The sequence below is a fragment of the Plecotus auritus genome (genome assembly GCF_963455305.1).
Source record: "Plecotus auritus genome assembly, chromosome: 4".
Lineage (NCBI taxonomy): Eukaryota > Metazoa > Chordata > Mammalia > Chiroptera > Vespertilionidae > Plecotus > Plecotus auritus.
In genome coordinates, this window is record NC_137775.1 from 101,891,372 (window position 1) to 101,919,261 (window position 27,890).

Consider the following 27,890-nt stretch of genomic DNA (forward strand, 5'->3'; position numbering starts at 1 on the left):
CCAGGGCTGGCCCCTCCTTTCTCTCCCTGCTCCTTGCAACCTCCTACCTAGTCTTTCAGCCTCAGAGCTCTTCCTGCTGCGTCTGAGGTCAGGAAAGACCATCTCCCTTAGGCTCCTCTGTCTTCCCACTCATCTGTTCTGTAGGGTCTGAAGTTGGTTCTCATCAAGTCCCCCTGGGTAGACTCCCCAATCTCCCCACAGAAATGTCACTGTAGTTTTTTATTGAATTCATTGGGCTGACATTGGTTAATAAAATTATACAGGTGTCAGGTGTACAAGTCTATCATGCAACATCCGGGTGTTGTATGTGTGGTCACCACCCCAAGTCAAGTCTCCTTCCATCACCATTTATCCACCCGCCACCTGCCTCTAATGAGGCAGGGCAGCTCCCTCTGTGGACTCCTACTTGGTGTTTCATCTCTTTTCTAGTCTCTTGCTTTGTTTTGGCTGGTCTAAGGAAACAACTTTCTCCAAAATAAACTTTATTCCTAATGTGAAACAAAATTTCTGGGGAAACTGAGAACTCTGGATCTGAAGAAACAAAAAGGGCACGGCAGCCCACAAGGTTTGGGAAGTGGAGGAGGGCGAAGAAGGACTCAGAGGATGGTGGTGGCTGCAGGGAGCACTTCCTGACTCATGAAAATGTCCAGGTCCAGGTTGGGATCTCCCAAATCCAGTTTCAGAAACTTGTCTACTAATGTCTGGCAACTGAGGGGAGAGAGCACAGAGAGCTGTATGAGAGAACGGATAACAGTCCTGAGCAGAGGGGAGAGGTGGTAGCAGAGGAAGCCCGGACCTTGGAAATTTAGGGATTTCAGAAAGAAACTGGGTCACTGAAAGGCAAAAAGGCCTTCTGAGTCCCTGAAAGGGGAAAAGAGCTGCAGAAGATGCTAGAACAGGACCCTGGGTCACCCACTCACTTTTCCATTTGCTTCTCCTTCAGTAGCTCCTTGAGAGGCTTGATGGGCTTACCACTGCGGATCAAGTCCGAGACCTAGGAACAAGGAGGAGGGGGCAGGGGTGGGGGAATTGGGTAAGAAAAGAAATGCCATGGGCCCAGGAACCCAGGCCCCTGAGAGGAGCAGGAACAGTGGGAGGCAGCCCTGATGGATGGGGTTGACATGAATCTCATCACCTCCTTGCCACGAGCTATGAGTTTGTCTGGAAGCCTGGCTTGGGCAGCTGTGTGTGAGGCATGGCTGGCATTGGCCACACCTTCGCAAACCCGATAGAAGAAGACAAGGTCAGTCCCATCCTCACAGGTCTCCATGGTCTTAAAAAAGAATAAAAGGGGACAGTGTGTCATTGTCACTTAGCGTCCCACCCTGAAACCCATAGCCAGTCCCTATGGAGAGTGAGGAAAGGGAAGGGACATGGTCCCTGTGGTCAGGGAGCCCCTGTTCTAATGAAGGAGCCAGTCTCCAGCTCTGGGAAATGCTTGGCTTAGGGACCCTGAGGGGACTAGATTAGTTTCCTCACCAAATACTGCACAAGGGGCCCCTGTGGCAACAAGGGTAGCTGAAAGAGGCTCAGAAAGTTGGTGGCCACAAAGATGTGGGGGCATGTGGGTCCGAGTGCCAGCCAGTGTCGGAGCACAGCAGCCAGCAGTGCGAGCCCATCCACCTGTGCAGAGGACAGGATAAGGGTACAGAACCACGGGTGCCCCATGTCCCCCCACCTGCCCTGGCCTTTTCCATCTTGCACTTTTCTGTTTCTTTTCGACCCCCACACACCTATTTCCTGAAGCCCGACCTCCCCCTCCTGCTCCTTTGCCCGCCTCCATTTCTCCTTAGTTCCTCATCAGATTTCCCCTCACCGTGTTGGTTCCCTTTCCAAATTCATCAATAAGGACCAGAGACCGCTCGGTGGCATTGTTCACTGCCTTTGCCACCTGCTGGGTACCAGGTGGACAAAGAGAGTTTCATTAGCATTCGAGGCCTGTAACACTGACCAGTCTGCCATGAATACAGCTGCTTGTGTGTCCACTCCAATGGACTGGGAAGTCTTTAATGGCGAGGTGCATGCTTTGTTCACCCTTTCATTGCCAACAATGCCACATACAAAGCAAGGATTCAAAAGAGGTTCCCTAGTTCTGGCCAGTGTTGCTCCGTGGTTAAAGCATTGGCCCTCACATTGAAGGGTCACGGGTTCGATTCCTGGTCAAGGGCATGTACCTGGGTTGCAGGTTCAACCCCTGGTCGGGGCACATGCAGAAGGCAACCAGTTCATATGTCATGTTTCTCTATTTCTTTCCCCCGCGCTCCCTCCCTTCCATTCTAAAAATCAATGGAAAAAATATCCTTGGGTGAGGATTAGCACCCCCAAAAAAGAGGTTCCCTAAGTGTAGAGGGCAGGCAGCAGAGGGAATGTTTTTCCTGATCATTTTTCAGGGGTAGAGTTCCTTCCCCATTTCCCCCTTATCCCAATCCCACCTCTCTTTACTCCCTTTGACCTGGTTGAGGTCGATCATGAAAGTGGAGAGGCCAAGGGAGATGGATTCACAGCTATGAATACGGGTGAAGATGGCGTCTACTGCCCCGATTTCGGCATCCTCTGCTGGCACAAAGCTGCCCACCAAGGCCATGAATGTGATCAAGCCTACCTAAGCAGGGAAGGAGACAGAGTCTGGGCCTGGTGGTATGGGCTGAGGTGAAGATGAGGCTAAACCAGGGGTGGGCAAACTTTTTGACTTGAGGGCCACAATGGGTTCTTAAACTGGACTGGAAGGCCAGAACAAAAGCATGGATGGAGTGTTTGTGTGAACTAATATAAATTCAAAGTAAAGGAGCAGAGGGGAGAGCAAGAGAACCCTCCGCTCTTTCGGCTCTGCGGGCCGGATAGAACAGCCGAACGGGCCAGATCCGGCCCGCGGGCCATGGTTTGCCCACGGCTGGGCTAAACTAAGGGGTGAATGATAGATCAAGGAGAGATGGACACAGTTTAATAGATGATCATGGCCCCTCCACTCACTGTAGAATCAGTAGAGAGGGACAGGGAGTGGGCAGAGGCACACTGGGGAATGGCATGGACCTATTCAGAGGTGAGGGAAGGGGATTGAGGCCATGGAAAGCTATTAGGGCATGGCTCTCCCTCAAGGGAAAGTGAGGAACAGGGTGTGGGTTATAGTGTCTGCATGACAGGCAGGGTCAGAACACAGCAGAAGAGCTGCAGCGACCTGAGTTGGCTAGCAGGGGGAGGAGATGATGAAGATGCCAGAGGCCAGTGTGTAGGATTCTCCTACCTGTTTGAGGTATATGCTCTTCCCTGAGGAGTTGGGTCCAGTGATGACTTTGACCCTCCCTTTGTCCCCACCACATTCTGCGGAGTTGGGCACAAAGGTTCGGGCACAGAGTTCCATCAGAGGATGTCTGCAGTGGGTGGAGAGGTACTTCACACACCGCCTAGATGGGTGAAGCCCCCAGAATATGGGGCTTTCAGGCCCCTTGTGTCTATGCCTCCACCCCCTTCTGTTCTCACCTGCCATTCTGGATTCGTACCCCAAAGAGTTGGGGAGAGTAACGGGGCCTTGAGTAGCCATAGTCCCGGGCAGCACTGGCAAGAGCCAGCAAGGCGTCCAGGCGGGAAGCAAGGTCCAACACTCGGGTCAAGACATCCGCCCGAGCCAGCACCTGACACTGCATCTGGTGCATCAGCAGGGTCTCCTGGTCTGATGGTAGGTGAGGGAGGAGCTGGGGGTCAGCTCCGGGGGAATGTGAAGGAGAGAAAGAAGCCAGCAGAGGGACCTGGAAACAGGCTTGCAGATACTGTGTGAGACACCCAGAGGCATTCAGAGAAGATGGGAAGGCAGAGTGAAGAGCGAGAGCAGGAAGAAAAGGAGCCTGTTGGAATCATCTCGACACTGCCCACGCCCAGCCTTTCGCTCCTCCTCACCACGGATGTCGCAGTGCAGGTCCCCCAGCAATGCGTCCAGCTCCTTGGTTCGAGCACTGCGATAGTGCAGCTTCTCCTCTGAGAGGAACTGGGTAAGAGGGCTCAAGCTGTGGGCTTTGCATCTCTCGGTCCCCATCCTCTCCCACATTTATAACCCCGTCTGCAGGCCCCCACCCGACTTCTTTCTCCTGCATCTCGGAGCTAATAAAGATGAAAGTAAAACAACAGAAGAGAGATCCCATATTGGGCAGTGCTGATAGGGCTAGGCCTCCTGGCAGCTGCTGATTCATTTTCCTTATCACCTCCCTACAGAGGTCAAGGGTCTTACCATGAAGTCCAGTCCCTCGATCTCAAAGTCACTGGCCTCCACCATGGAAGGCAGGCGGGGAATAGAAAGGAGGAAGCCGATCTGGAGAGCATAAAGAGATAAAGCAGAGAGTGATGTACTGGGCACTTTCTCTCCCCAGATCCCCAGTGCTTCCCTCAGGGGCTAGAGCCACCACAAGGTGTTAATGTTCTTCAAACTTCTCCAGAAGTTTTCTTATCTACTAATGTGTCCTTCATAAGCCTACTATCTCCTCCAAAAGCTCCCAGAGGTCACACCCAGCCTCCTGCCCTCACCAGAGGGATGTAGATTACGCTGCATGAAGGAATGCGGCAGTCCAGATTCTCCAGCTCCTTCCAAGCGACCTCAGTGAGGAAACTGGGAAGTCCCACCAGCCTTCGTTTTTCTAGGGGGTGGAAGACACTTGGATATTGAGAGTAAGGTTCCTGCCCTGGTTGCCATGATTATCCCGTTGTAGTGGCCGAGTACCAAGGATGGCACCTCATCACTGTGTAGGCTTGTGTTTCAGGGCTCACAGGCCCGTCCCCACACCCAATACTCACTCTCATCAATTTCAGGATCTATGTTGGGGAGGACTGTGAAGCGATTTGCAGCAAGACTGCCCTCAAAGTCCACCTGAGGAGGCAAGAAGTCCAGTTGCTTATCAGCCAGCACCATCTTTCCATCCTGTTGCTCACCTCCAGCTGGGCTCCAATTCTTCCCTGCAGTCCCTGATTTAACCCTAACCTTCCAAGCACATTCCTGATGTTCTGCCACCTCCTTTCACCATTCCATTTATTGGTCATTCAACTGACCTTAATGTCTCCCAGGCTTCCCCATCTTCCACAGCATATCTCTTGCCTCTAGTTCCCCAGGGGCTTGGCCTTTTTCCTTCTACTCACCACTTTGCCAATGAGGCTGGCGATGTGGTGCAAGTCATCAGAGAACTCTTGGGCAATGTCCTGAAAGAGCTGGATGGACTGGGGCAGGGAGCGACAAGCATCCCTCAGGCCCAGGGCACTGTACACAGTCTGTAGGAGAAATGGACAGAGGATGGTGGCCCACACCCAGCCCTGGCTGAGGAGAGAGGACAAGGATGAACTGAGAACAAAGATCAACGAGGAAAAACACAATAACAAAGTCAGAAGATCTCAAAGGCAAAATGAAACAACGAGGGAGGAAATGTGCCAGGCACTGCACTAGACACTGAGGTAAAAAGACAACCAAAATGTGGTCCCTGTCCACATGAGCTTACAGCCTAGGGGAGAAGATAATTTTTAAAAAATTTTTATTGATTTTTTAATTTATTTATTTAGTTAATTCTCACCAAGGATATTTTTTCCATTGTTTTTTTAGAGAGAGTGGATGTGGGGAGAGAGTGACAAACATCGATGTGAGAGAGACGTATCAATTGGTTGTCTCCCGCACCCCGACCTGGTATGGAATCTACAATCCAGGTACATGCCCTTAACAGGAAATCGAACCTACAACCCTCTGGTTTGCAGGCTAACACTCTAATCACTGAGTACACTGGCCAGGGCTATGTCTTTATTGTTGAAAGTATTACAAATGTCCCCCTTTTACTCCCCATTGGCCACCTCCACTCCACTTCTGCCCCCTCTCCAGGCCTTCACTGCACTATTGTCTGTGTCCATGGAATTTTTATTTATTTTTGAGAGAGAGGGAGGGAAAGAGGGAGAAAGAGAGAGAGAGAAACATCGATGATTTGTTGTTCCACTTATGCATTCATTGGTTGATTCTTGTATGTGCCCTGACCAGGGATCAAACTCGAAACCTTGGCGTATTAGGACAACGCTCTAACCAACTGAGCTACCCGGCCAGGGCAAGACATATTTTTTTTTTAAATATATTTTATTGATTTTTTACAGAGAGGAAGGAGGAGGGACAGAGAGTTAGAAACATCGATGAGAGAGAAACATCCATCAGCTGCCTCCTGCACACCCCCCACCGGGGATGTGCCCGCAACCAAGTCACGTGCCCTTGACCGGAATCAAACCCGGGACCCTTCAGTCCACAGGCCGACTCTCCATCCACTGAGCCAAACCGGTTTTGGCGGCAAGACATATTTTTAAAAAGAAAAGATTATCGCCCGGCTGGAGTGGCTCAGTGGAGTCCCCTAGCTGAGCGTCGACCTATGAACCAGGAGGTCACGGTATGATTCCTGGTCAGGGCATTTCCCCCAGGTTGGTCTCGATCCCCAGTGTGAGGCATGCAGGAGGCAGCTGATCAATGATTCTCTCTCATCATTGACATTTCCATCTCTCTCTTCCTCTTCCTTCCTCTCTGAAATCAATAAAAAATATTTTTAAAAATCTTAAAAAAAGAAAAAGAAAAGATTATCTGTAGGTGGCAAGAGGGGCAGGGATAGAAGCTAGAATTAGTTGATTATATCTTTGGGAGATTTGACTTTGGAACTATGTAAATATTTTACATAATCCTACAATTAAAATTTAAAAATAAATTCCTAATAATAAAAAAAACAGAGGAACATAAATATGTATGTCCATATAGTGGCATAACCACACAGAGTGGAACTTTTCCAAGTGACTCATATACAGTGATTTGTATATCCCTAATGGGGACAAAAAGAACTTCCCCTTCTCTCCCCTCAAAAACATCTTAACAGCCCTAGCCGGATTGGCTCAGTGGATAGAGCGTCAGCCTGCCGACTGAGGGGTCCCAGGTTCGATTCCGGTCAAGGGTACATGCTTGTGTTGTGGGCTCAACCCCCAGGAGAGGGCGTGCAGGAGGCAGCTGATCATTGATTCTCTCTCATCATTGATGTTTCTATCTCTCTCTCCCTCTCCCTTTCTCTCTGAAATCAATACAAATATATAATCAGCAAAATACAGGCTAAGGGAAGCTCTACAGGACAAATGACTCAGCTTCTTCAACAAATAACATGTAAGGAGAATGAAAATGAGAGAGAGAGAGAGAACAGAGAGGAGAGACAGACACACAAAGACACAGAGAAAGTCAGAGAGAGAAACCAAGATGGCGGCATAGGTAAGCACCTAAACTGCTGCCTCGCACAACAATTTCAAAACTACAACTAGAAGACAGAACGGACTCCATCCAGAACCACAGGAAAGCTGGCTGAGTGAAAATTCTACAACTAGAAGGAAAGAGAAAAGCTCACAGAGAATTGGAGGTACGGCAAAGGGGCTTTGTGCGCGCAGAGAGGAAGGGCGGCTGAGAGCCTGGCTGACTTTCTCTGGCGGAAGGGGGAAGGAAGCCTCCGACCGCACTGAACCCCAGTTCTGACTGCACTGAACCCCAGTTCTGGGCAAACCCCTGGGGACCCACGCTCTTACGGGGGGAGTCTGGACTCTCGGGCGGAGACTTGAGCTGGGAAAGGCAGAAGTCTGAAGGCGCACGCGGGCCAGTGCGCACAAAGGCTGCGGAGGTTGCCACAGGCTTTCCCTAGTGGAAGGGAGTCAGAGGCTCCTGACGGCACTGAGCCCCAGTTCTGACTGCAGTGAACCCCAGTGCCAGGCGAGCCCCTGGGGACCCACGCTCTTGTGGGGGGAGTCTGGACTCTCAGGCGGAGACTCGAGCTGGGGAAGGCGGAGGACTGAAAGCGCACATGCGCGCAAGGGCAAGACTGACAGGAAGCCAAGACTGAGACTCCACCCCATCCAAGCTGAGCACAGAGGCTATTGCAATTTGGCAAGTCTAATCCTATAAGGCTGTCTCCAGCACCGAACTTCTCCCAGCATAGACACAGCTGATCCTTACAGCCAACTGGCCCGGAGGTCAATTCTTCCCAGTGATACCAACAACAATAAAGACTTAATTACAACAAGGCTGTACACACAGTCCACAAAGGGGTGCACCAAGAGTGTCCACCTCAGGTTAACTGGGGAAGCAGACCCACTGGGCCATATAGGAAACCTAGCACAAATATCTACCTTACCAACTCAGGGAATCAGTGAAAATGCGGGGTCAAAGAATCAGATCACAAACGAAAGAAATGGAGGAAAACAAACGACTGGATATAGAATTCAAAACCACGGTTATAAGACTTTTTAAGAATATCCTAGAAAAGGCCGATAAATATAACGAGACTCTCGAAGATATGAAAAAGGACCAACTAGAAATTAAACATACACTGACTGAAATAAAAAATATTATACAGAGACCCAGAAACAGAATAGAGGAACACAAGAATCAAGTCAAAGAATTGAAATACAAAGAAGCAAAAAACACTCAACCGAAAAAGCAAAAAGCAAAAAAAAAAAATCCAAAAAGTTGAAGATAATGTAAGAAGACTCTGGGACAACTTCAAGCGTACCAACATCAGAATTATGGGGGTGCCAGAAGAAGAGAGAGAGCAAGATACTGAAAACCTATTTGAAGAAATAATGACAGAAAACTTCCCCCACCTGGTGAAAGAAATAGACTTACAAGTCCAGGAAGCCCACAGAACCCCAAACAAAAGGAATCCAAAGAGGACCACACCAAGACACATCATAATTAAAATGCCAAGAGCAAAAGACAAAGAGAGAATATTAAAAGCAGCAAGAGAAAAACAGTTAATTACCTACAAGGGAGCACCCATATGATTGTCAGCTGACTTCTCAACAGAAACTATGCAGGCCAGACGGGAGTGGCAAGAAATTTTCAATGTGATGAATAGCAAGAACCTACAACCAAGATTACTCTACCCAGCAAAGCTATCATTCAGAATTGAAGGGCAGATAAAGAGCTTCACAGATAAGAAAAAGCTGAAGGAGTTCATCACCACCAAACCAGTATTATATGAAATGCTGAAAGGTATTCTTAAAGAAGAGGAAGAAGAAAAAAGTAAAGAGAAACATTATGAACAACAAATACATATCTATCAACAAGCGAACCTAAAAATCAAGTGAATTAAAAACCTGAGGAACAGAATAATCTGGTGAATATAATAGAATCAGGGGCATAGAAAGGGAGTGGACTGATAATTCTCAGGGGGAAAGGGGTATGGGGGGTTCATGAAGAGAATGGACAAAAATCATACACCTATGGATGAGGACAGTGGGGGGAAGGTAAGGGCAGAGGTGGGGTGGGAAATGGGTGGAGGGGAGCTATGGGGGGAAAAAGGAGAAATAATTGTAATAATCTGAATAAAGATTTATTTAAAAAAAAAAAAGAGAGAAAGTCAGAGAGAGGGAAGAAGGAACCCATAAAAGAGACTTAAAAGAGACATCACCCCATTGCCATATGTGAACATATTTGGTTCCTAATTAAACTAATTTTAAAAATCATGACATTTAAGAAATGATTAGATATTTTGACATTAGATAGTTGGTGATATTAACTCATTGTTAATTTTAGGTAAGATAATGGTAGTTATTCTTTAAAAAAATTTTTGTTGCCCTAACCGGTTTGGCTCAGTGGATAGAGCATTGGCCTGCAGACTCAAGGGTCCCAGGTTTGATTCCGGTCAAGGGCATGTACCTTGGTTGCGGGCACATACCCAGTAGGGAGTGTGCAGGAGGCAGCTGATTGATGTTTCCCTCTCATCGATGTTTCTAACTCTCTATCCCTCTCCCTTCCTCTCTGTAAAAAATCAATAAAATATATTAAAAAAAAATTTTGTTAATCCTCTCTCAAGGTATTTTTTCCATTGATTTTTTTTAAGGAAAATCCTTTTTAAATTTTATTTTTAAAATATATTTTTATTTATTTTAGAGAGAGAGGAAGGAAGAGAGGGAGGGGAAGGGAGAAAGAGAGAGAGAAACATTTATGTGAGAGACACATCAATAGGTTGCTTCCAACATGCACTCCAATTGGGGCCTTGAATTGAACCTTCAACCCAGGTATGTGCCCTTGACCAGGAATTGAACTTGCAACCCTTCTGTGTGCTGGCCAACAATCCAACCACTAAGTCATACCAGCCAGGGCAGTAGTTATTTATTTTCAAAAATAATTTTCTTTTAGAAATCATATTTAAACATTTATGGGTAAAATGATATGATGGCTGGGAATTGCTTCAAAATAATCCAGGAAGTGGAAAGTGGAAGAAGATATACATGAAATAAGTGTTGAAGCTGCAAGGTGGATACATGAGGGTTCATTTTATTTTCTCTAAATTTTTTGGGCAGCCCTGGCCGGTGTGGCTCAGTTGGTTGGAGTGTTGTCTCATGTACTGAAAGGTTGCTGGTTCGATTCTGGGTCAGGACACATACCTAGGTTGTGGGTTGGATCCCCGTGGGGGTGTGTATGGGAGGTAACCAATTGATGTTTCTCTCATACATCAATGTTTCTCTCTCACTTTCCCTTTCTCTAAAATCAGTAAAAAAAAAAATATATATATATATATATATATATATATATATATATATATATATATGGTCTGGTGAAGATTAAAAACAAAAATGCCCTAACTGGTTTGGCTCAGTGGATAGAGCGTCAGCCTGTGGACTCAAGGGTCCCAGGTTCGATTCCGGTCAAGGGCATGTACCTTGGTTGCAGGGGTGTGCAGGAGGCAGCTGATTGATGTTCCTCTCTCATCGATGTTTCTAACTCTTTCTCCCTCTCCCTTCCTCTCTGTAAAAAATCAATAAAAAATATATTTTAAAAAAATAATAAATATTTTGGACAATATCCACAATACAAGCTTAAAAATAGTGTTGGGATAAAGTTGGACAAGATAACCACAGTACAGAGAGTCTAGAACACAAGCTGAGGGGCTTAACCTGAACTTCTAGGATTCAAGAAGGTAGGTCCTACCTTGTAGAGAACCTGCCAGTCGCTGACCTTGGTGTGGGACAACTTCATGCGTTTCAGAATCAGCTACAGTCAGATAAGGACAGTCGGACAGGGGACAACAACTGTTTTCCCTCTCCCACTCTAATGCCCCTCAGGAAGCCCAATGTCCTGGATCAGCCCTCAACCTCCTTCCCCACCTCCCTGCCCCCAACTCTGGGCTCACTGGCACGTTCTTGATGTGACCCAGCAACCGATGCAGCATCTGAGCCATGTCCAGATTCTGGGGTAGCAGGAAAAACTGAATGATGTCCAAACGAGAATTTAGTTCCCCCAGGTCGTGAGTGGGACGTGTGAACCACAGCCTGGAAGTGAAGGTTGGGGTGAGGAAACCTGAAATTACATCTGTTCTCATCATTGTCATGATCTCAATTTGTGAAAATGTGTGTTTGCAGGTCCCTGACGATTGTGGCAATACGTATCTGTACTGGCAAGTACAGTGTTCTATCTATGCAGGGGTGTTTACATGCACCTACTGAATCTCTGTGGATATGAACACAACTGTGTCTGTGTATCAGTTTTGATGGATATGACCATGTGTGTCATTCCATGTGGGTATGTGATAGAGCTTGCCAATATTTTAGAGGGAGGGTGGTGTGTTGAAGCATCTGTATGACAACAATCTAGCTATCTTGGTGGCTGAGTAGGAGAGGGTGAGTCTGAATGAGTTTGTATAGCTGTGAAAGTGTCTCTGGTGTAATAGCACAGGCATTTATCTTTTCCTGTTCTTCCTGTTTAAATATATAATTGTCCCATGTGTAATGATTTAAGTCCTCAATTCATGATAATAGTCTTCTCTACAGAGAATAAAGGATTGGGGAGGGACATCTAAGGGGCTTCAATAACACTAATTTTTAGATTGACTGGTGGAAACACAGAAGTTTATAATATTATTAATATTTAGTGTACAGAAATAAATGTCTCATCTATGTTTATCCAGTTCTGGGTGTCCCTATCAACCTATGGCTATGAAAAGTGTGAGATTCTGTAAGGACTGTGAGCCCACAGATTCTTTTCTGCATTAGAGCAAGCCATTATCCTATATAATAAAAGGCTAATATGCAAATTGTCTACGGGTGGGAGTTTGACCAACTGGGAGTTAGATGTGCACTGATCAACAGGGGGCAGCACAGAACATGGCAGGAGTCTGCAATTTGACGCTGGCAGCGGACGGCAGTGGAGGTGCTGCTGGCCCAATGGGTCCTGATGAAAGCAGGACTGTGGCAGGATGGTGGAGCAGGTGAGCGGGCAGGGCCAGGCCAAGGTGGGTGCGAAGGGAGGCCCCAGCTGGCAGCTGCTAGGGACCTTACCCGTGCACAAATTTCATGCACTGGGCCTCTAGTCTATAATAATAAAACTGTAATATGCTAATTAGACCAGACGACCTTCTGAACAAAGCCAGGGCTGCAAGGGAAGCCTAGTCCCAGGTGCCAGAGGGAAGCCGGTGCTGGCAGCCGGGGGAAGGAAGGCCTACATTTGCACAAATTTCGTGCATCGGGCCTCTAGTTTTATATAAGAGACGTGTGGAGGCACTTGGGTCTGAGGATGTGTATCTCACACTGTAGTCTATGCCAGTTACCCTGGGTTAGAACACCCCAGGTTAGAATAAAGTGGAGGACTCAGTTGGATTCGAGGGTGGGTTTTAGGTACCTCTGCTCCTTGGCCACAAAAGGCTGCTCCACCCAGAGCAGTGTAGGCCAGTCTATGAATGTCTATCCCCACCTTGGAGAGCACATGAACTTCACCAAGCTAACTTTCATGTAAAATATACAGGTTTTTACTGCTCGTGCCAGAAGAGACTTTAACCAAGCCAAGCTTCCTCATTTTACAGCTGAGGAAATAAGGCCCTTACAGCATAAGCAATTTATCCAAAGTCATACTGCTAGTAAGAAGTTAAGCTGGGACTCCAACTCAGATCTCTGGAGAACTAAGACAGTGCTTTTTAGAGCATACTTGACATTCACTCAAGTTCCTGGTGTCCTGTCTGGCTTTAGGCCAGCTAGGCCCTTAGTTCATCATTTGGGTCATGATTCCATGCCCTGGGGAATCCTATCTGGGTAATCTGCATTCCTTCCCAGTTTTAATTCAGTTCTCTTCTCCATTGAGAATTCTTTCCTTCTCATCCCTGGTTGAGATTGTATCACCCTCCAATTATCTGGAAATTATCCTAAATTAACATCCAAAAGACACACATTGCAGAGTGGGTGAGGTGGGGAAAAGATTGTGCACCTGTAGGCTAGCAAAGGGTTCTGCTGAGTTTTTAGAGATGATGCCACCTGTATGCTTGCATCTATGCATTGTGCTCACTCACTGAGTGCTACTGAGTGCAAGGCCATGTGGCAGGCATTGAGGTAACAGGAATGGCCACTGCACAGAGTTCACAGCTACGAGGGCCAGCAAATTCACAGATGACTAATTCCATAGTGCAACTAGAAAATATAGACAAGCACTACGTGAGCATACAGGAAGGTGAATGTCGATCTCCTTACAAGGGCCTATGAAAGCTTCACGAAAAAGGTGACAGTTGGGTTGCCCCTTGAAGTAAGAGTGACAAGTGGAGAACAGGGACTTTCCAGAAGGAACAGCATAAACACAGGCATAATGTAGTAGTTCCATGATGGTCAGAGGCCCTAAATGACTGGAATATAGGATGAATCCAGGAAGAAAGGAGGGGTGACGGGAAGGTAAGCCTATTAATGAAACTTGGGGTGAATGGGAGGAGTCCTGAACATCATACTGCTAAAGACGCTAATCTTCATCCTGCAGGTAACGGGGAAGCCTCCTGTTCTTTTGTTTCTACCTAAGGTTTTTTAAAAAGTGGAGTGACATGCTCAGATCTCTGTTTTGAATTAACCAGTATTTTAGAATAAGAGATAGAGTAGGAAAAATAAGAGAGTAGAGGCAGAGAAACCCATTTGGAGGCATATGCAATGCTCCCAGTTAGAAATGATAGCCAGAATTAGAGCAGTGGAAAGAGGGAGAAAGGAATGGCCGAGACATTGGAGGCTAGAAACAACAGGCTCTAGTGAATGATTAAATATGGAGGGTGAGGGAGAAGCATCAATCCAGGATGCTAGGGAAGCTGTACTGCCAACAGTGCTCTCACCCAGAATCAGGAATGCAGGAAGAGGAACAGGACCAGTGGGTGTCTTTTTGGATGCTCCAAGTTTGAGCTGCCTGTGGAAATTGCAGGTAGCAATGATATGTAATTAGCATTCTACATACGGAGCTCTGAACTAGACACACCAATTTGAGTTATCAGAGAATAACTCAAATTGAAGTGTGGTTTTCATAATTAAAGATATTACCATGTATACATTAGGGTTTTGTGATTGTGTTTCTGCTGCTTGTATGTGTCCAAGTCAGAGTATCATCAATGAGTATATGTTTATCTGTGCTGACAATGTAAAATGAGGATGATACTAGCTACCACGTGGGGTCATTATAAGGATTAAACGTGTTTAGTCAGCATTACGGAAAGGGCAGTTTTTTGTTTTGTTTTGTTTTTTAAATATATATTTTATTGATTTTTTACAGAGAGGAAGGGAGAGGGATAGAGAGTGAGAAACAATGATCAGCTGCCTCCTGCACACCCCCCACTGGGGATGTGCCCACAACCAAAGTACATGCCCTTGACCGGAATCAAACCTGGGACCCTTCAGTCCGCAGGCTCAGGCTGACGCTCTATCCACTGAGCCAAACCAGTTAGGGCAGGGCAGTTGTTTTTATTACTACTACATGGGGTGGTGTGTATGTTTGCAGATTGCATGCGTTAGCTTATAGCACGAGTATGAGTCCCACTCACCTGAGCAGCTTCTCTCCCCACTTAGAGCGGCATCTGTTGAGAATTCCTGTGGAGGTGACAGGGCAGGGAAAGGAATGTGTGGCTGTGTCTAAGCTGAGGCATGGGATCAGAGATTCCAATGTTGGGCAGGCTGGCCTGGGGGGCATTTCCCAGATACAGGACACAAAGGCAGCCAAAGTCAGCAGCTGGCCACAAGTCTGAGCCAGTATTACCTTACATGGGCTTAGGAGAGGGAACACTCAGCCAAAAAAAAATAGGCAGAGCAAGCATAGCTAGACTCACAAAGAGTTGAATACATATATGTAAACATTAGACACAACCCACTGATATATGCATAGTGAAACCAGGTGGTTACTTGGGGTGATGTCCCCAGTACACCCTAAAGTCAGAAACAACTGATAAAGACTCAATGCAAATCAAATATGGGCAGTTTCATAGTTACTAACTCTCCTCTATACAAAGAGTCTCCCAAGTCCCCAGACAGGTACACAGCTGTGTACCTGTGGAGACAGGTACACAGTGGAGACATTCATACAAACCTAAGGAATAAACATGGAATTGGTAAAATAAGAGATATCCTAATGACATTGGGTAACTACAAGGTAAACAGAGGTGCCCAAGTTCAGGAAGGGTACAAAAAGGATAAAGTTGGGTTGGAGTACAAGAGGCATCTGGCAATGGGATGAAGTGGGAGGAGGGGGCTGGGACACGTCTTTGGAGGTAGGTGCTTTTCTGGAAGGCTTTTGTAGTGTGGGATGAGGGATGGGACACACATACCAAAGAGGCTGAGCCCCTCCTTCAGTCCACTGGCCACTTTGTACACTGAGGGGTGAGCCTCACTCTTAAATATCTGCAGAACACTGTCAGGGAGAAATGGGGGAGTTCTGGGTAATTTGGATTTTTTTTTAAAATCCTCACCCCAGTATATTTTTCCATTGATTTTCAGAGAAAGTGGAAAAGAGAGGGAAAGACAGAGAAATGTTGATATGGGATAAACATCCATTGGTTGCCTCCTGCACGTGCCCCAACCAGGGTCCAGGCTAGGGAGGAGCCTGCAACCGAGGTACATGCCCTTGACTGGAATCAAACCCGGGACCCTTTGGTCTGTAGGCCAATGCTCTATCCACTGAGCCAAACCAGCTAAAGTCTGGATTTTTAAAGGGAATTGAGAAAATATAAGGGGTTGAGAACATCCTGCTGAGACCAAGTCTTATTGTAAGTTTTGTCCTCCACTTCTCTCTGCCTCAGTTTCTCTCTTCAGAAAAGAAGAGTGACACCTTCATGCTTTTTTTCTTCTCTCCCACTCACTCCCACTTCTTTTTCCTTCAGGGAGATTTATCCTAATAGCCCCAGGATTAAAAAAAACCTGGAGCCTCATTAGGATTATTAGAGCATCAAGTTTAATCCTTCTCCCTTCCCAGAGATGACAGCCTGCCTCCATCTCCTTACCTGTAAGTATCTTGATCTATGCTCACTAGATGGGTCCTGAAGGCAAAAAATAAGCAGAAGGGAAGGTGCTGGGGTATGAGGTCAGAGTTCATTTCTCAGTTTCATCCCTTTTGCCCCACCTTCCAGAATACTGTCTCAGGCTTGTCCCAGAGTTCCACATCCCCTCAGGTGCTCCAGTGTGTCCTAGAGCACTTTACCTGATAGGTCACTGCCCCCCCCCCCATCACTACCTTCCACCCCACCCTGTTACTAGTCAGACTTTCCATCTTACTTTGGCTGAGGTTAGGGTAAATCACCTACAACACAAATTTCTTAAGGCCCAGGATGGGAACGCTGACATTATAGTCTTCCAGTTCAACCCCGATTCTTCTTCGACACAGGAACTTGAGCAGCCCTCCAAGTGCTCGAACCTGAGAGAGGATCAAGAGTGGAGCTGGGGGCCCGACTGGTGTGGCTCAGTGGTTGAGCATTGACCCATGACCCAGGAGATCACTGGTGAGATTCCTGGTCAGGGCACTTGCCCAGGTTGGGCTGGACCACCGAGGGGGGTGTGAGGCAGCTGATCAATGATTCTCTCTCATCATTAATGTTTCTCTCTCTCCCTTTCTCTGAAATCAATTAACAACTTCTTTGTTAAAGGGTGGAGCTGGGTAAATCCCAATGTCTTGAAGGCTGGACAATACCAGGGAAAGCTATTGTTTTCCAGGGCTGGGTTAGAAACTCCCAGGACTCAACCCAAGGACTGGGGTGCTTTTGCCTTTCTCCAACCTGTGGCATCCCAGCCCTGACTTCCCAGGACCCATCTCACCATGAGAAGGCAGTCAAAGGGAATTATGGAGGAGAGGAAGAGAATTTTCTCAGTGGTGGTCATGGAGTCTGGGATAAAAGAGTAGTTTCCAGAAAGGATGCGCTGTTTGCTTATCTCCAGACCTATTTTGGAAAGAGAAAAGTCTTGTAATCCAATTTTTCACTCTATTTTAAGAAAGAAAATAGAAGACAGATGATCTGATTTGCCAAGTTTACACAGGCAGTTAACGGAAAACTGAAACAAGAACCAAATTTTCAGAACCTTGGTCTAATTATCTCTATATAAAATATAAAGATGTTTGGCTTGAGATCACAGCCTACAAAAGATACCTGTCTGGAATTGAGGATTTTTGGTGAAAAAGATCATATAAGACTAATGTGTTAACATCTAATTAGGATAGAACATTCCCTGTCTTCTTTGCAAATCTGGGGAGGTTATGGAAGTGCCTTATGGATCATCAAGGTCACTGAGGCAGTAGCTTTCCCCCCACTCGAACAAATGCTTTGGCTTAAAGGGGGGAATTCCAATTCCAAATAGTGTCACCACTCTCTTCTCAGGGGAGGCCCGCATTCCTAGACACACCTAAGTGGAGGTTTCATAGGAAGTGCAGGTTATTAAAGAGTAGGGAGCAGGAGAGATCCTGAGGAGACTGGTCATGGCGCTTGGAGGACACAAAGGTTCAGGATGAGATAAGGCTGAGGAGAGACCTCTGATGATGGGGTGGAATTAGGAGAAAGGGTTGGGAAACTGGGATGCAGAAATGAGCAAAGCAAAAGGAGATACCGAAATCCACACTTGGCAAAAATATGATTTCAGGTTTCTTAGGCTCTCTGTGTTCCTGGGAGGCTGTGAGGGAGGCAAAGAAAGGGCCATTAGCCTATACATTCCAGTCTTTCTGCCTCTGTCCCACCTTCTCTCTCACCCTGACTCTACCTCTCTCCAAGACCCTTTAATCTCCTGTAATATTCCATACTTTACCCAGTCCTTACCAAGCTTCCCCAGAAACCGAGTCATATTCTCATCCTGTTTGGCACTGGTAACAACAGACTGGGGATTGATTTCATCCAGAACTTGGAAGGAGAATGCAGAGCAAATGAGTTAAAGAATCTTTATCCCTTAACTAAGAGGAAACCCACAGCCCTTTCCTTGCTATCTCCCTCCCCATCTCTAAAACGCATTTCCTCTAAGAGTAGGGAGTGCCCAACAAACACATTGGGAGCCTAGTCAGGAGTCAGGCATGAGACCTAGGAAAGGAGAGGGTAGCGGACTGGTGAGGTGGTGGGAGGGAAAGGGGTGCCCTGGAGATGGTCACTGGAGTATAAACCCAAGAGGACAGACATGACTGGTTTGTCCAGGACTGTATCTCCAGCACCTGACACCTTGCAGACACCTAATAAATATCTGTTGAATCATGAAATGGAGTCTTAAAAACAACAGACCTTCCTCTGGAAGTCAACTAATAAAACCGATTGAGTCAGGTGAGCACATGCGAGAGACACTTCCGCCCCCGGGGCAGAGGAAGCGCGGGCTCGTGCCCACCTCTCTGCAGAAGCTGCAGGCTCTGGAGGTCCGGGGCGTCCGGCATGAAGTGGATGGTGGCGTCACTGGTGTCGTAGTAGGCCATGCCTAAGTAGCCTGCATTCCACAGCACACACAGGTGGGTCTTCCGCGAGGAAACAAGGAAGCCAGTATTTGAACCCCTCCTCAGTACAGGGCCTTATTTGTCACCATTTTCTCAGCTCTCAGAGAGGGAGCAGCACCCCCTTGGGTACATGTGAAGCCGCAGCCCAGCCCTCCCCGCCCCTTTCTTCTAACGCCCGGACGTCCCAGCAACTCCCCCCGCTCCTGACTCGTTCTCGTTCCCGCTCCCCGGCCTCGCCGCCCCAGAGACCTCCGCCGGCTCCTCCGCGTCGTCCTCCGCCCCCGCGGGGCCCGGCACTGGGGCCGGGCTGGGGAAGCTGGCCGCGGCCGCCCCGGCTCCCGGTCCCTGCCGCATCCCGCCGGCGGTCGCTCCCACCGAGGCCATGGGCAGGGAGGCTCTGCGCTGCGAAAAATGAAGGTGGTTCAGGAGCGAGGCGGGCGCAAGTGCACAGGGAAGTCTGGGGAGGGCTGAGGCGAGGGAAAGGTCACGTTTATTTTCGTCATCTGTGGGGCATTTCGAGGGGCGACTTCTCAGTATTTCAAGGACCGACAGTCTGTGGAATCCTCGCCCACCCACATTTCTGTCACGCCGATGTTGCACTGGGATGGAGACGGTCTACGGGCCGTGTGGGCGAGCTGTGTCAGCCTCCTCTCCCGCCCCTGCCAACCACGCCTCCAAGGCCGCAGGCCCGCGCTCTAGCTTCCCCACCCCACAGGCGGACAACTTGCGGAGTTTTCCCGCCTTTTCTGTCACCGGGACCTCGACGTGCGCGAGACCGAGTCACTACCAGCCACAAGCCTGCAGGAGGAGCGCGCGGACGCCAGGACGGGTGCGCGCGCACAGGTCCCACCCCCTTAACCGCTATTGGTCAGAGAGACCCGGATCCTGCCTAGAGAGTCAGCAGGGCGGGAGCGCGGTCGCTAAGAAGGCTGGACGCTGATGGGCCAGTTCTTAAGTGGGGTGGTGCCAGGACGTTCAAACTTCCCGCCCTCGGCTGTCGCTCAGCCCCTGGGCCTCTGCCCCAGGGTTTACCGGATCTGATTGACACCGTATGGAGCCTGGAGGAGGCCGGAAGCCGTGCTTGAGTCCTAGTCTAGGAAACTGTTCTAGGGGCTTTGCCAGGGGAGGGGGAATCTGGGGAGGAGAACGACTTTAAAGGGCCAGAGGCGCATTGTTTTTTCTGGAGAGTGGAGATAAGCAACAATAATTCAACTGTGTCAACAACTCTAAGTTAATATTTGTTCATCTTGGTTTATTTATAAAGAGCTTAGAACAGTGCCTGGCAAAAGTAGTAAGAGCTATGTGTTATAAATAAGCAGAAATTAAGTGAGACTCGTATCTCAGCCCTCCTCTGCCGATTTCCTAGGTACAGCGTATGAACACCCCACGGGGGCGCTACAGGGCCTAATTTATAATTTCGGGCCCACCCCACCCCGAAGTGAAAGCGTTGGAATTGTACCCAATTCTGACAGAGTAGACCTGATAAGAACACCTACACTCCTTTGGGACATGCCCGACCCCTGTGCACACACACCCTGTAAGGACAGAGAGCTGTCATTCATTCCTACAGCAACTATATAGTGCCTACTCTGGGTGGTGGACTCAAAGTAATGAACATAATTAAGTCTGAGCTCCACGAAGCTAACTTTTGAGTGTGTGTGAGTGTAGGAGAAGCAAGGAGATTGTGAACAGAAATAAATACAAACCTTTAAGAAACAGATCCTTTAAGATACATATTCCTCCCAGCTTTGTCCTGGGTACCCTGAGATGGGGAGATCCCACCCAAGACTTTAGGAAAGATGGTGGGGTAACCTGGCTCTGCTAAACAATGATTGGAGAATCCCCTCTATCGAGATAGGTGGGGAAGCTAGTTAAGGGAAAGGTTAATGGTTACCCTTGGCAAACTGTTGAGCAATGGAACTATGGAAACCTGGAGAAGGCTGTGAGGCGTGTCTGAGGAGTGTCTGGGAGGGACACACCTTCCAATCTGGGGTGGGAAGAGATTAGGGACTGGTTTACCAAGCCCAGGAAGGGGAGAGAGTGGAAAGAAAAACCTGCCCAGAAAAGGAAAGGGGAGATACTGAGACAGGAGAAAATCGGAGGCAAGCAGATGACATGGGAGGGAGACCTCTGAAGCAGGATTTGGGCATTGCTGGATGGTACCAGGAGAGGGCAGCATCACCTGTCATCTGGGAAATTAAGGCAAAAATACCTTGTGGATAGCCATGCCAACAGCCAAAGTCAATATTGATGATCAAGGCAGCTCTAGCTAAAAAGCGGTAGGAAAGAAAAGAGAGGCGGGGAGAAGTTGCCAAACCTGCTTGAGTTCAGGGCTGGCCCCACTTGTTTGAGGGGACATCTTTGTGGGGCAGCTTCTCTGGGGGACACTGACAAGCTGGAGCAAAAGAGGACCTGGAAATAGGGCTGCTGTGACTTCCCTCAGCTGGAAGGGGTCCTATGTGCAGATCTGAGGGTTACCATGGAAGGGATCCCCTTTACTTAGGAATCATTCTACCTCATTATAGGATGTTACAACGCAAAGGAACAAACAACAAATATATCCATGCCCTCCCTGGGAAGAAAGATTAGTGCCCTCCCCCACCAGGCGCAAACCCACAGAAGAGGAAGCAGGAGAGGAAACCACTAACTGCTGGTCTCCAGCAGCCCTCTTGTCACCCCACCCCACTCGGGTCCCAAGTTCCTCTGTTTTTTCAAGTCTCAAGCTTTGTTTTGCTCCTGTGTCCTTGCACTCCACCAAGTTTTTTCTGGAATTGTAGGTCTTTTGTTAGACAGAGGTGGATGAGGAAGAAAGAGAAGGGATGATTAGATAGCAGAGTCAAGATGCAAGGGCTGGAAAATATCCAGTTTGGAGTACATATTCTTGGGCTGTTTTTCAGCAGGTCATAGTTTATAGACCTCCAAAATCAAGGTGACTGGGAGGGCAAGGGCTACTCTCCCTCTGCCTTTATTCATTTGTGTCCCCAAAGACTCCACTCATTCTACCTGCTCTGGCTGATCTTTGCTTTTTACCCAGGATAGGGCCAGCTACCCCTCTGCCCCCCCGCCCTGCTGGATTCCTTGGGGTCAAAACTACCTCACCCTTTCACCCCATCTCCAAAGCAACTTGCCAGTAAGAAAAGGGCGAAGGGCACAGAAAGGGGCCCCATTAGGGAGCAGAAGCGGCAGCATTAAAGCTGAGGGGCTTCAGAGGGGAGCAAGACCTGCCCCAGGGATGCGGCTCAGCCTCGGGTTCCCAGCACAGGTCTGGGTGTCTCCCCATCCCCTGCCCTACCTTTCACCACTCTCTTCCCCCCATCCTAGAACCGGGACTGAAATCTGGAAGGAGCTCGGAAAAAGGGATAAACGACGGACCACCTGTCCTAAATGTCTGCCCTGAGGTTCCCTCGGGGCCTACGGTGCCCACCCTGTGGGTGTCCAGCTTCCATGAGGGCGGAGTGGGAGAGTCCTGCCTGATGAAGCAGGGAAACTGGGGCCCCGTGTTTCAGGAGGCTGGCGGAGAAAGGAGGCCCAAGAGGCCCTCGCCTCCTCCTTCCCCTCCGGGAGACCGAGGCTCTCCCCACCTCCCCGGGCCCCCTCCCGATCCTCGGGCCCGCCCCCTCTCGTCCCCTTCCCAGGTTCCAGGCGGGGCCGGCCCGTGAGTCAGCCGCCTCGATCCGGGAGGGAACCGAGCTGCAGGAGCCGGTGTGAGGTCGCGGGCTGGTGGGGCGGCCGAGTGTGGAGTGAGCGGTCCGACCCGGCTAGTGTGGTGCCAAGGGGCGTCCGGGCCTGGGCCCAGGACCTCTGCCCGTGAGACCCGCCCTCCGACCCCTCCCAGTTCCCCCCGCGACGGCCGCTTCCTGGTCCCCGTCGCAACCATGGCTGAAGAGCAGCCGCAGGTCGAGCTGTTCGTGAAGGTGAGAGCCCCTTCCTCCCGGCCCCTCCGCACTCCTGCCGGCAGCGCTCCCTCTGCCTCGCTCCGGCCTGAACCCCCAGCCCCTTCCTCCCTCCCGCCTACCCCAGCCCACCTGCAGTCTTTGGAATGGGAGGGGGGGCTGGTTCCGGAGGGGAAGACAATTGACGTGGCGGAGAAAGAATTCTAGGCGCAACCCTGGAAAGTTTGTAAAAGTGCAAGTTGCCATCAGCCGGAAGGACCCCACGGTAGAGAAAAGGGAGGGTTCCTGGGGGGGTGGGCACACGCTGAGGGAAGGACGGAGAAGGAGGGTAGGAGGGTAGCAGGGTGTGGGAGGAACAGAGGAAAACATCAGCACATGCGGCCTTAGGAGGGTGAGGGGCAGGGGGGTACTTGGAGACGTGTGTGAGTGTGTGAGTGTGAGTGGGTGTGGTAGGGAGGCCTGGGAGCGGGAAGAGGTCCATTGGGAAAGTGGGGTGGAAGGACACGGGGGAATCGCAGTGCAAGAAGCTGCGCTGGAGAGGCGATGCGTGGAGAAGGCCTGAGGACTTGGGGAAGTGAGAGGAAGGGAGGAGATGAGAGTTCTGCTGTGGCTACCTCCAGGCCTGGTGAGAGAGACCAGAAAGCGGGGGAGGCTGGGCTAGGGCGGTTAGGGTTTCGAGGTGTAGAAGCAGGAGAGAAAGAATTGCCCCAACTCTCTCCGCTCTCCTGTGTGTGGATGTGGAGACGTGGGCCCATAGCATTTGGGTATCAAAACCACAAGCCAGACCTGGCCAGGTAGCTCAGTTGGTTAGAGTGTTGTCCGAATACACCAAGGTTGCAGGTTCGATCACCGGTCAGGGCACATACCAATCAACCGGTCAGGGCACATACCATACAGAATCAACCAATGAATGAATAAATAAGTGGAACAACACATCGATGTTTCTCTCTTCTCTCCCCTCCCCCCACCCTTTCCTCTCTCTCTCTCAAATCAATTAAAAAACAACCGCAGGCCTGGGCCTTCACCGTTCCGTTTCCACCCTGCTGACTTCCCCACTAGGGCTGTGTCTCTCCCCTTTCTGGACCTCATCTCTTCGCCCTCCTTCCCCTGGGCAGACACTGTCCTCTGTTTGCTTATTCTCCCCACCCCCTCCCTTTCCTGCTTCCTTTCTCTCTGCTTACTCCCTTTTGTTCGCCTTGTCTTTGTGTGTTCCTGCCTGTTTCTCCCTTGTCTTTATGCTTTACTTCTCAGGCAGCCATTCCCCGTCCCTTCACTCAGTGAAGTGCCTGGGCCGGCCCCATAGGTGTGGTCCCCACCTCACTCTCACACTCGCCTCAAGGGCTATTTTTACTCGAGGGGGTGAGTCTGTGCTGCAGAGATTCTGGCCCTGGGTCCTGTGTGAGGAGGATTATCTGGAGCCAGAGGAGCTGTGTAGGGAGACCCAGCAGGCAATGCTGGGAAGAGGAAGGTGGCCTTTACCACTGGTCCTCCGCCTCACAGGTCCCTGCCCCCACTCCTTGGCAGGAAGGAAGCTGCTAAGGCTGGAGACACCAATGAAATGAATCATCCTGAACCTAGGGGGAGGTGTCCCTTGAGGGATGAGGTCACCACTTGCCAATTAGAGAGCAGCCCCTCTACATCTCTAGGGCGAGGCTGTGAGCCCCTCGACTCCCCACACAGCTGCCCAGAAACAGCGTGGGTGGAGGTACAGAGAACCAGAACTCTGCTTGCAGACCCTGCCCCGCCTCTAGTCCTCAGGCTTTACTCCAATCCGGAACCCAGGCGGCTAGCCTCTGTCTCTGGCCTCACCAAAGTCCCTCTCTCGGGGATACTGCATGGGTTGGTCTGAGAATTAAAATGAGTTTATGTGTGTAAAGGACTTAGAATAGCACAAGGAAAACTACGCTACTGTTAGTCTTCCCTCTCTGGGGTCCAGATCCTTTCATTTCTCCACAACCCATCCCTCTGCCCACCTCTCACCTATACTTAAGTATTTGGAAAACCAGAAGCCAACCTTTGTAGAAAATGTTTCCACTGATCTGCTCTAGATTTGACCGAGCCCAGGGTGGAGAACCCAGTTCTGGAGAGACGTGTGTGTGTGTGTGTGTGTGTGTGTGTGTGTGTGTGTGTGTAGGTCTGGGAATAGGATATACCCAGAATGGCCTGGGGATGGGTGGGGTACACCAGGCCTAACTTGAGGTGGGGCTTGCTTTTCAGGCTGGCAGTGATGGAGCCAAGATTGGGAACTGCCCCTTCTCCCAGAGACTGTTCATGGTGCTCTGGCTCAAGGGAGTCACCTTCAATGTCACCACCGTTGACACCAAGAGGTAGGTCCACTTCTGTTCCTCTAAACACCCTTTGTGCTCACACATAAACATACACACACATTCAGTCACCCTAGTCTTCCATCCTGAACTTTCCTCTTCTACCAAGAGCCCTTTTCTCTTCCCACATCCCTCCATCTCCTTTTTCTGGTTCTCTCTGACCCCCTTTTCCTGTCCTGATGCTTGGCCTCTCTCCTACAGGCGAACCGAGACAGTCCAGAAACTGTGCCCAGGAGGGCAGCTCCCTTTTCTGTTGTATGGCACCGAAGTGCACACAGACACCAACAAGATTGAGGAATTTCTGGAGGCAGTGCTGTGTCCTCCCAGGTATTGGGGCACTTGGAACGGAGAGTAGGGGGAGCTGGGAAGCTCTGAAGAAATAAAAAACAGATGGTGCCCTGGCTGGTTACTCAGTGGTTAGAGCGTCAGCCCAAGAACCAGGTTCAATTCCTGGTCAAGGGCATGTACCTGGGTTGCAGGTTCAATCCCTGGCAAGCAGGAGGCAACTAATCGATGTGTCTCTCTCACATAGATGTTTCTTTTTTTTCCCCTCTCTTTCTGCCCCTCCCTTTCCCTTCCACTCTCTCTAAAAATCAATGGGGAAAATATCCTCACTCCTTGGGGTAAGGATTGAAAAACAAACCAGATGGTTTCTTAGGGGCTGAGGCAGGGGAGCTGAGGCTCCTCCCAGGAAGATTTCTTATTTCTCCCATTGGCTTTCAGGTACCCCAAGCTGGCAGCTCTGAACCCTGAATCAAACACAGCTGGCCTGGACATATTTGCCAAATTTTCTGCCTACATCAAGAACTCAAACCCAGCTCTCAATGACAGTGAGTCCTGTGGGCCAGAGGCCTGTATCCCTGAAGGAACGAGAAGATCCAGGGGATGGGAGGCATTTGGAGCACCTAGAAATTCAGATCTCAACGTCAAGGGAGACGTTTTGGCTTAACCCCCATCTCTCCTTGCATTCTCATTGACCATGACTCTTTTGAGCATCTCTCATTTTTTCCCTGGCCTCTTCTGCCCGACTGGGGTCGTTAATTCGGTTGACTTGGCTGCTGGCCTGTTTTCTGGCAGAACAGGGTTGTGCTTAAGAACAGTGACTCTAGCCCTAGCCGGTTTGTCTCAACAGATAGAGTGTTGGACTGAAGGGTCCCGGGTTCAATTCTGGTCAAGGGCACATGCCCAGGTTGTGGGCTTGATCTCCAGTGTAGGGTGTGCAGGAGGCAGCCAATCAATGATTTTTCTCCCATCATTGATGTTTCTATCTCTCCCTCTCTCTTCCTCTCTGAAATCAATAAAATATATTTTTTTTAAAAAAGAACAACAATTAAAAGAACAGTGACTCTAGATCCAGACTACATGAGTACAGATCCTACTAGCTGGGTGACTTCGGGCAATTCATTTAACCTCTCTATAAATCTATTTCCAGATCTATAAAATGAGGACAACAATACCTATTTTGTGGGTTGATGTGAGAATTAAATGAGTTTTTGTATATAAAGTGCTTACAATAACAAAAAGCTAACTACATTAGCTATTGTTAATTTGGACTGGCCGAGGCATTAGTATTCACCCTCTCACCACAATCTGCCCCTGAACCTTCTTGGATTGGACTGTCAATCATTTGATGCTCTTGCCAATGCCCTCTCTTGTGCAGACCTGGAGAAGGGGCTCCTGAAAGCCCTGAAAGTTTTAGACAATTACCTGGCATCCCCCCTCCCAGAGGAAGTGGATGAGACCAGTGCTGAGGACGAGGGCATCTCTCAGAGGAAGTTTCTGGATGGAAATGAGCTCACTCTGGCTGACTGTAACCTGCTGCCAAAGCTCCACATAGTGCAGGTGGGTGGCCATGGGGGGAGGAGAGGATAGCGGCTGTGATGGCTTCCCATGACAACCACTCCAAAGGTGATTTCTTTCTTAGGGCGGTTTCTATAGATTGCTACTAATAGTAGATGCCACCCCTTCCTTCTCAGTGGTCATTGCCGACAAGACTGTTGCTTGTGGAAGATGAAAACTGTTGGTTCCCATCTTCTGTCACAGCCTGAAAGCTATGGTTTTAGTTTGTGAAATCTGGGCCCGATGTTAGTCTGCCACAGAGCTGCATATTGAACTCTGAAAGGCAAAGTTGTGTGATGATTAGTCCTTGCCCCAAATGAAACCAAGAGAAAAGTTGCTGTGGAAATTTCAAGAGAAAAATTTAATCGTTTGTGAATTATAGCGCAATAAAACCAAGAGGAGAAAAGTAGTACCATTGGAATTGGTCTGAAAAGGGGCTTGTTATCAGTAAGTAGAGAGGAAAAGTGAAGACAGTATATCACAATAAAGAGTTAAAAACGCCAATTGGAGATGACTCACGTGGCAGGTAGGAATCATAGGAAAAGAAGCTAGATAGTGGAGACTTAATGCCTGGACAAGAAGGCTGGGATAGGAGAAAGACCACAGCGGCACAGCCCACTCTGGCCTCCCTGAGGTTAACGTTTGTTCCTCTCCCCACCACAGGTGGTGTGTAAGAAGTACCGCGGATTCTCCATCCCCGAGGTGTTCCGTGGAGTGCATCGGTACTTGCGCAATGCCTATGCGCGGGAAGAGTTCGCCTCCACCTGTCCCGATGATGAGGAGATTGAGCTGGCCTATGAGCAAGTGGCCAAGGCCCTCAAATAAGCTCCTTCGGGCCTCCCTCTCTCCCTTTCCTCCATTTCCCCCGCACAAAGGCCCTGGGTGGTTTCCCTTGGCTACCCAAGGGACACACTCCAAAATGTCCAGTGGGCAGTGAATGCTGGAGACTTGTGCAGGCCTGCGGGGGGGGGGGGGAAGGGGGGCGTGAAGGGAAGGATGGGGGATCTGGGTGAGATTTTTATCGCGGGGTGGGGTGGGATTGATTGGTAGGACAATGTATTTCAGTAATAAAATACAGAATGAAAATCTAGTGTTGTAATTACACAAAGGGGGCTCGAAATGTGGGTAACGCGAATGCAG

The 27,890-nt window shown here is 49.2% G+C and overlaps 2 protein-coding genes across 3 annotated transcripts; one reads left to right on the top strand and one right to left on the bottom strand.

The window, feature by feature from the left end:
* Positions 1-596: 596 nt before the first annotated feature.
* On the bottom strand, positions 597-19,078 carry MSH5 (mutS homolog 5; the record flags this gene model as incomplete). 2 transcript variants are annotated; one of them, XM_080665593.1, is made up of 24 exons in its annotated part: positions 597-708; positions 921-994; positions 1,136-1,273; positions 1,480-1,623; positions 1,817-1,891; positions 2,453-2,602; positions 3,242-3,368; positions 3,478-3,667; positions 3,892-3,979; positions 4,220-4,300; positions 4,513-4,622; positions 4,780-4,852; positions 5,119-5,247; positions 10,955-11,017; positions 11,157-11,295; positions 14,796-14,841; positions 15,573-15,655; positions 16,245-16,280; positions 16,545-16,654; positions 17,053-17,174; positions 17,836-17,898; positions 18,042-18,122; positions 18,592-18,715; positions 18,944-19,078. In XM_080665593.1, 24 exons carry the CDS (start codon positions 19,076-19,078, stop codon positions 597-599), a joined length of 2,493 nt encoding a protein of 830 aa, XP_080521719.1. The 2 variants fall into 2 exon arrangements, with proteins under 2 accessions (XP_080521719.1, XP_080521718.1); XM_080665592.1 differs by having other exon boundaries at positions 1,817-1,894.
* Positions 19,079-22,112: 3,034 nt separating this feature from the next.
* Positions 22,113-27,832, top strand: CLIC1 (chloride intracellular channel 1). Its single transcript, XM_080664596.1, has 6 exons — positions 22,113-22,608; positions 24,805-24,914; positions 25,113-25,238; positions 25,635-25,741; positions 26,572-26,753; positions 27,414-27,832. Exons 1-6 carry the CDS (start codon positions 22,570-22,572, stop codon positions 27,573-27,575), a joined length of 726 nt encoding a protein of 241 aa, XP_080520722.1. The 5' UTR covers positions 22,113-22,569; the 3' UTR covers positions 27,576-27,832.
* Positions 27,833-27,890: the final 58 nt, after the last annotated feature.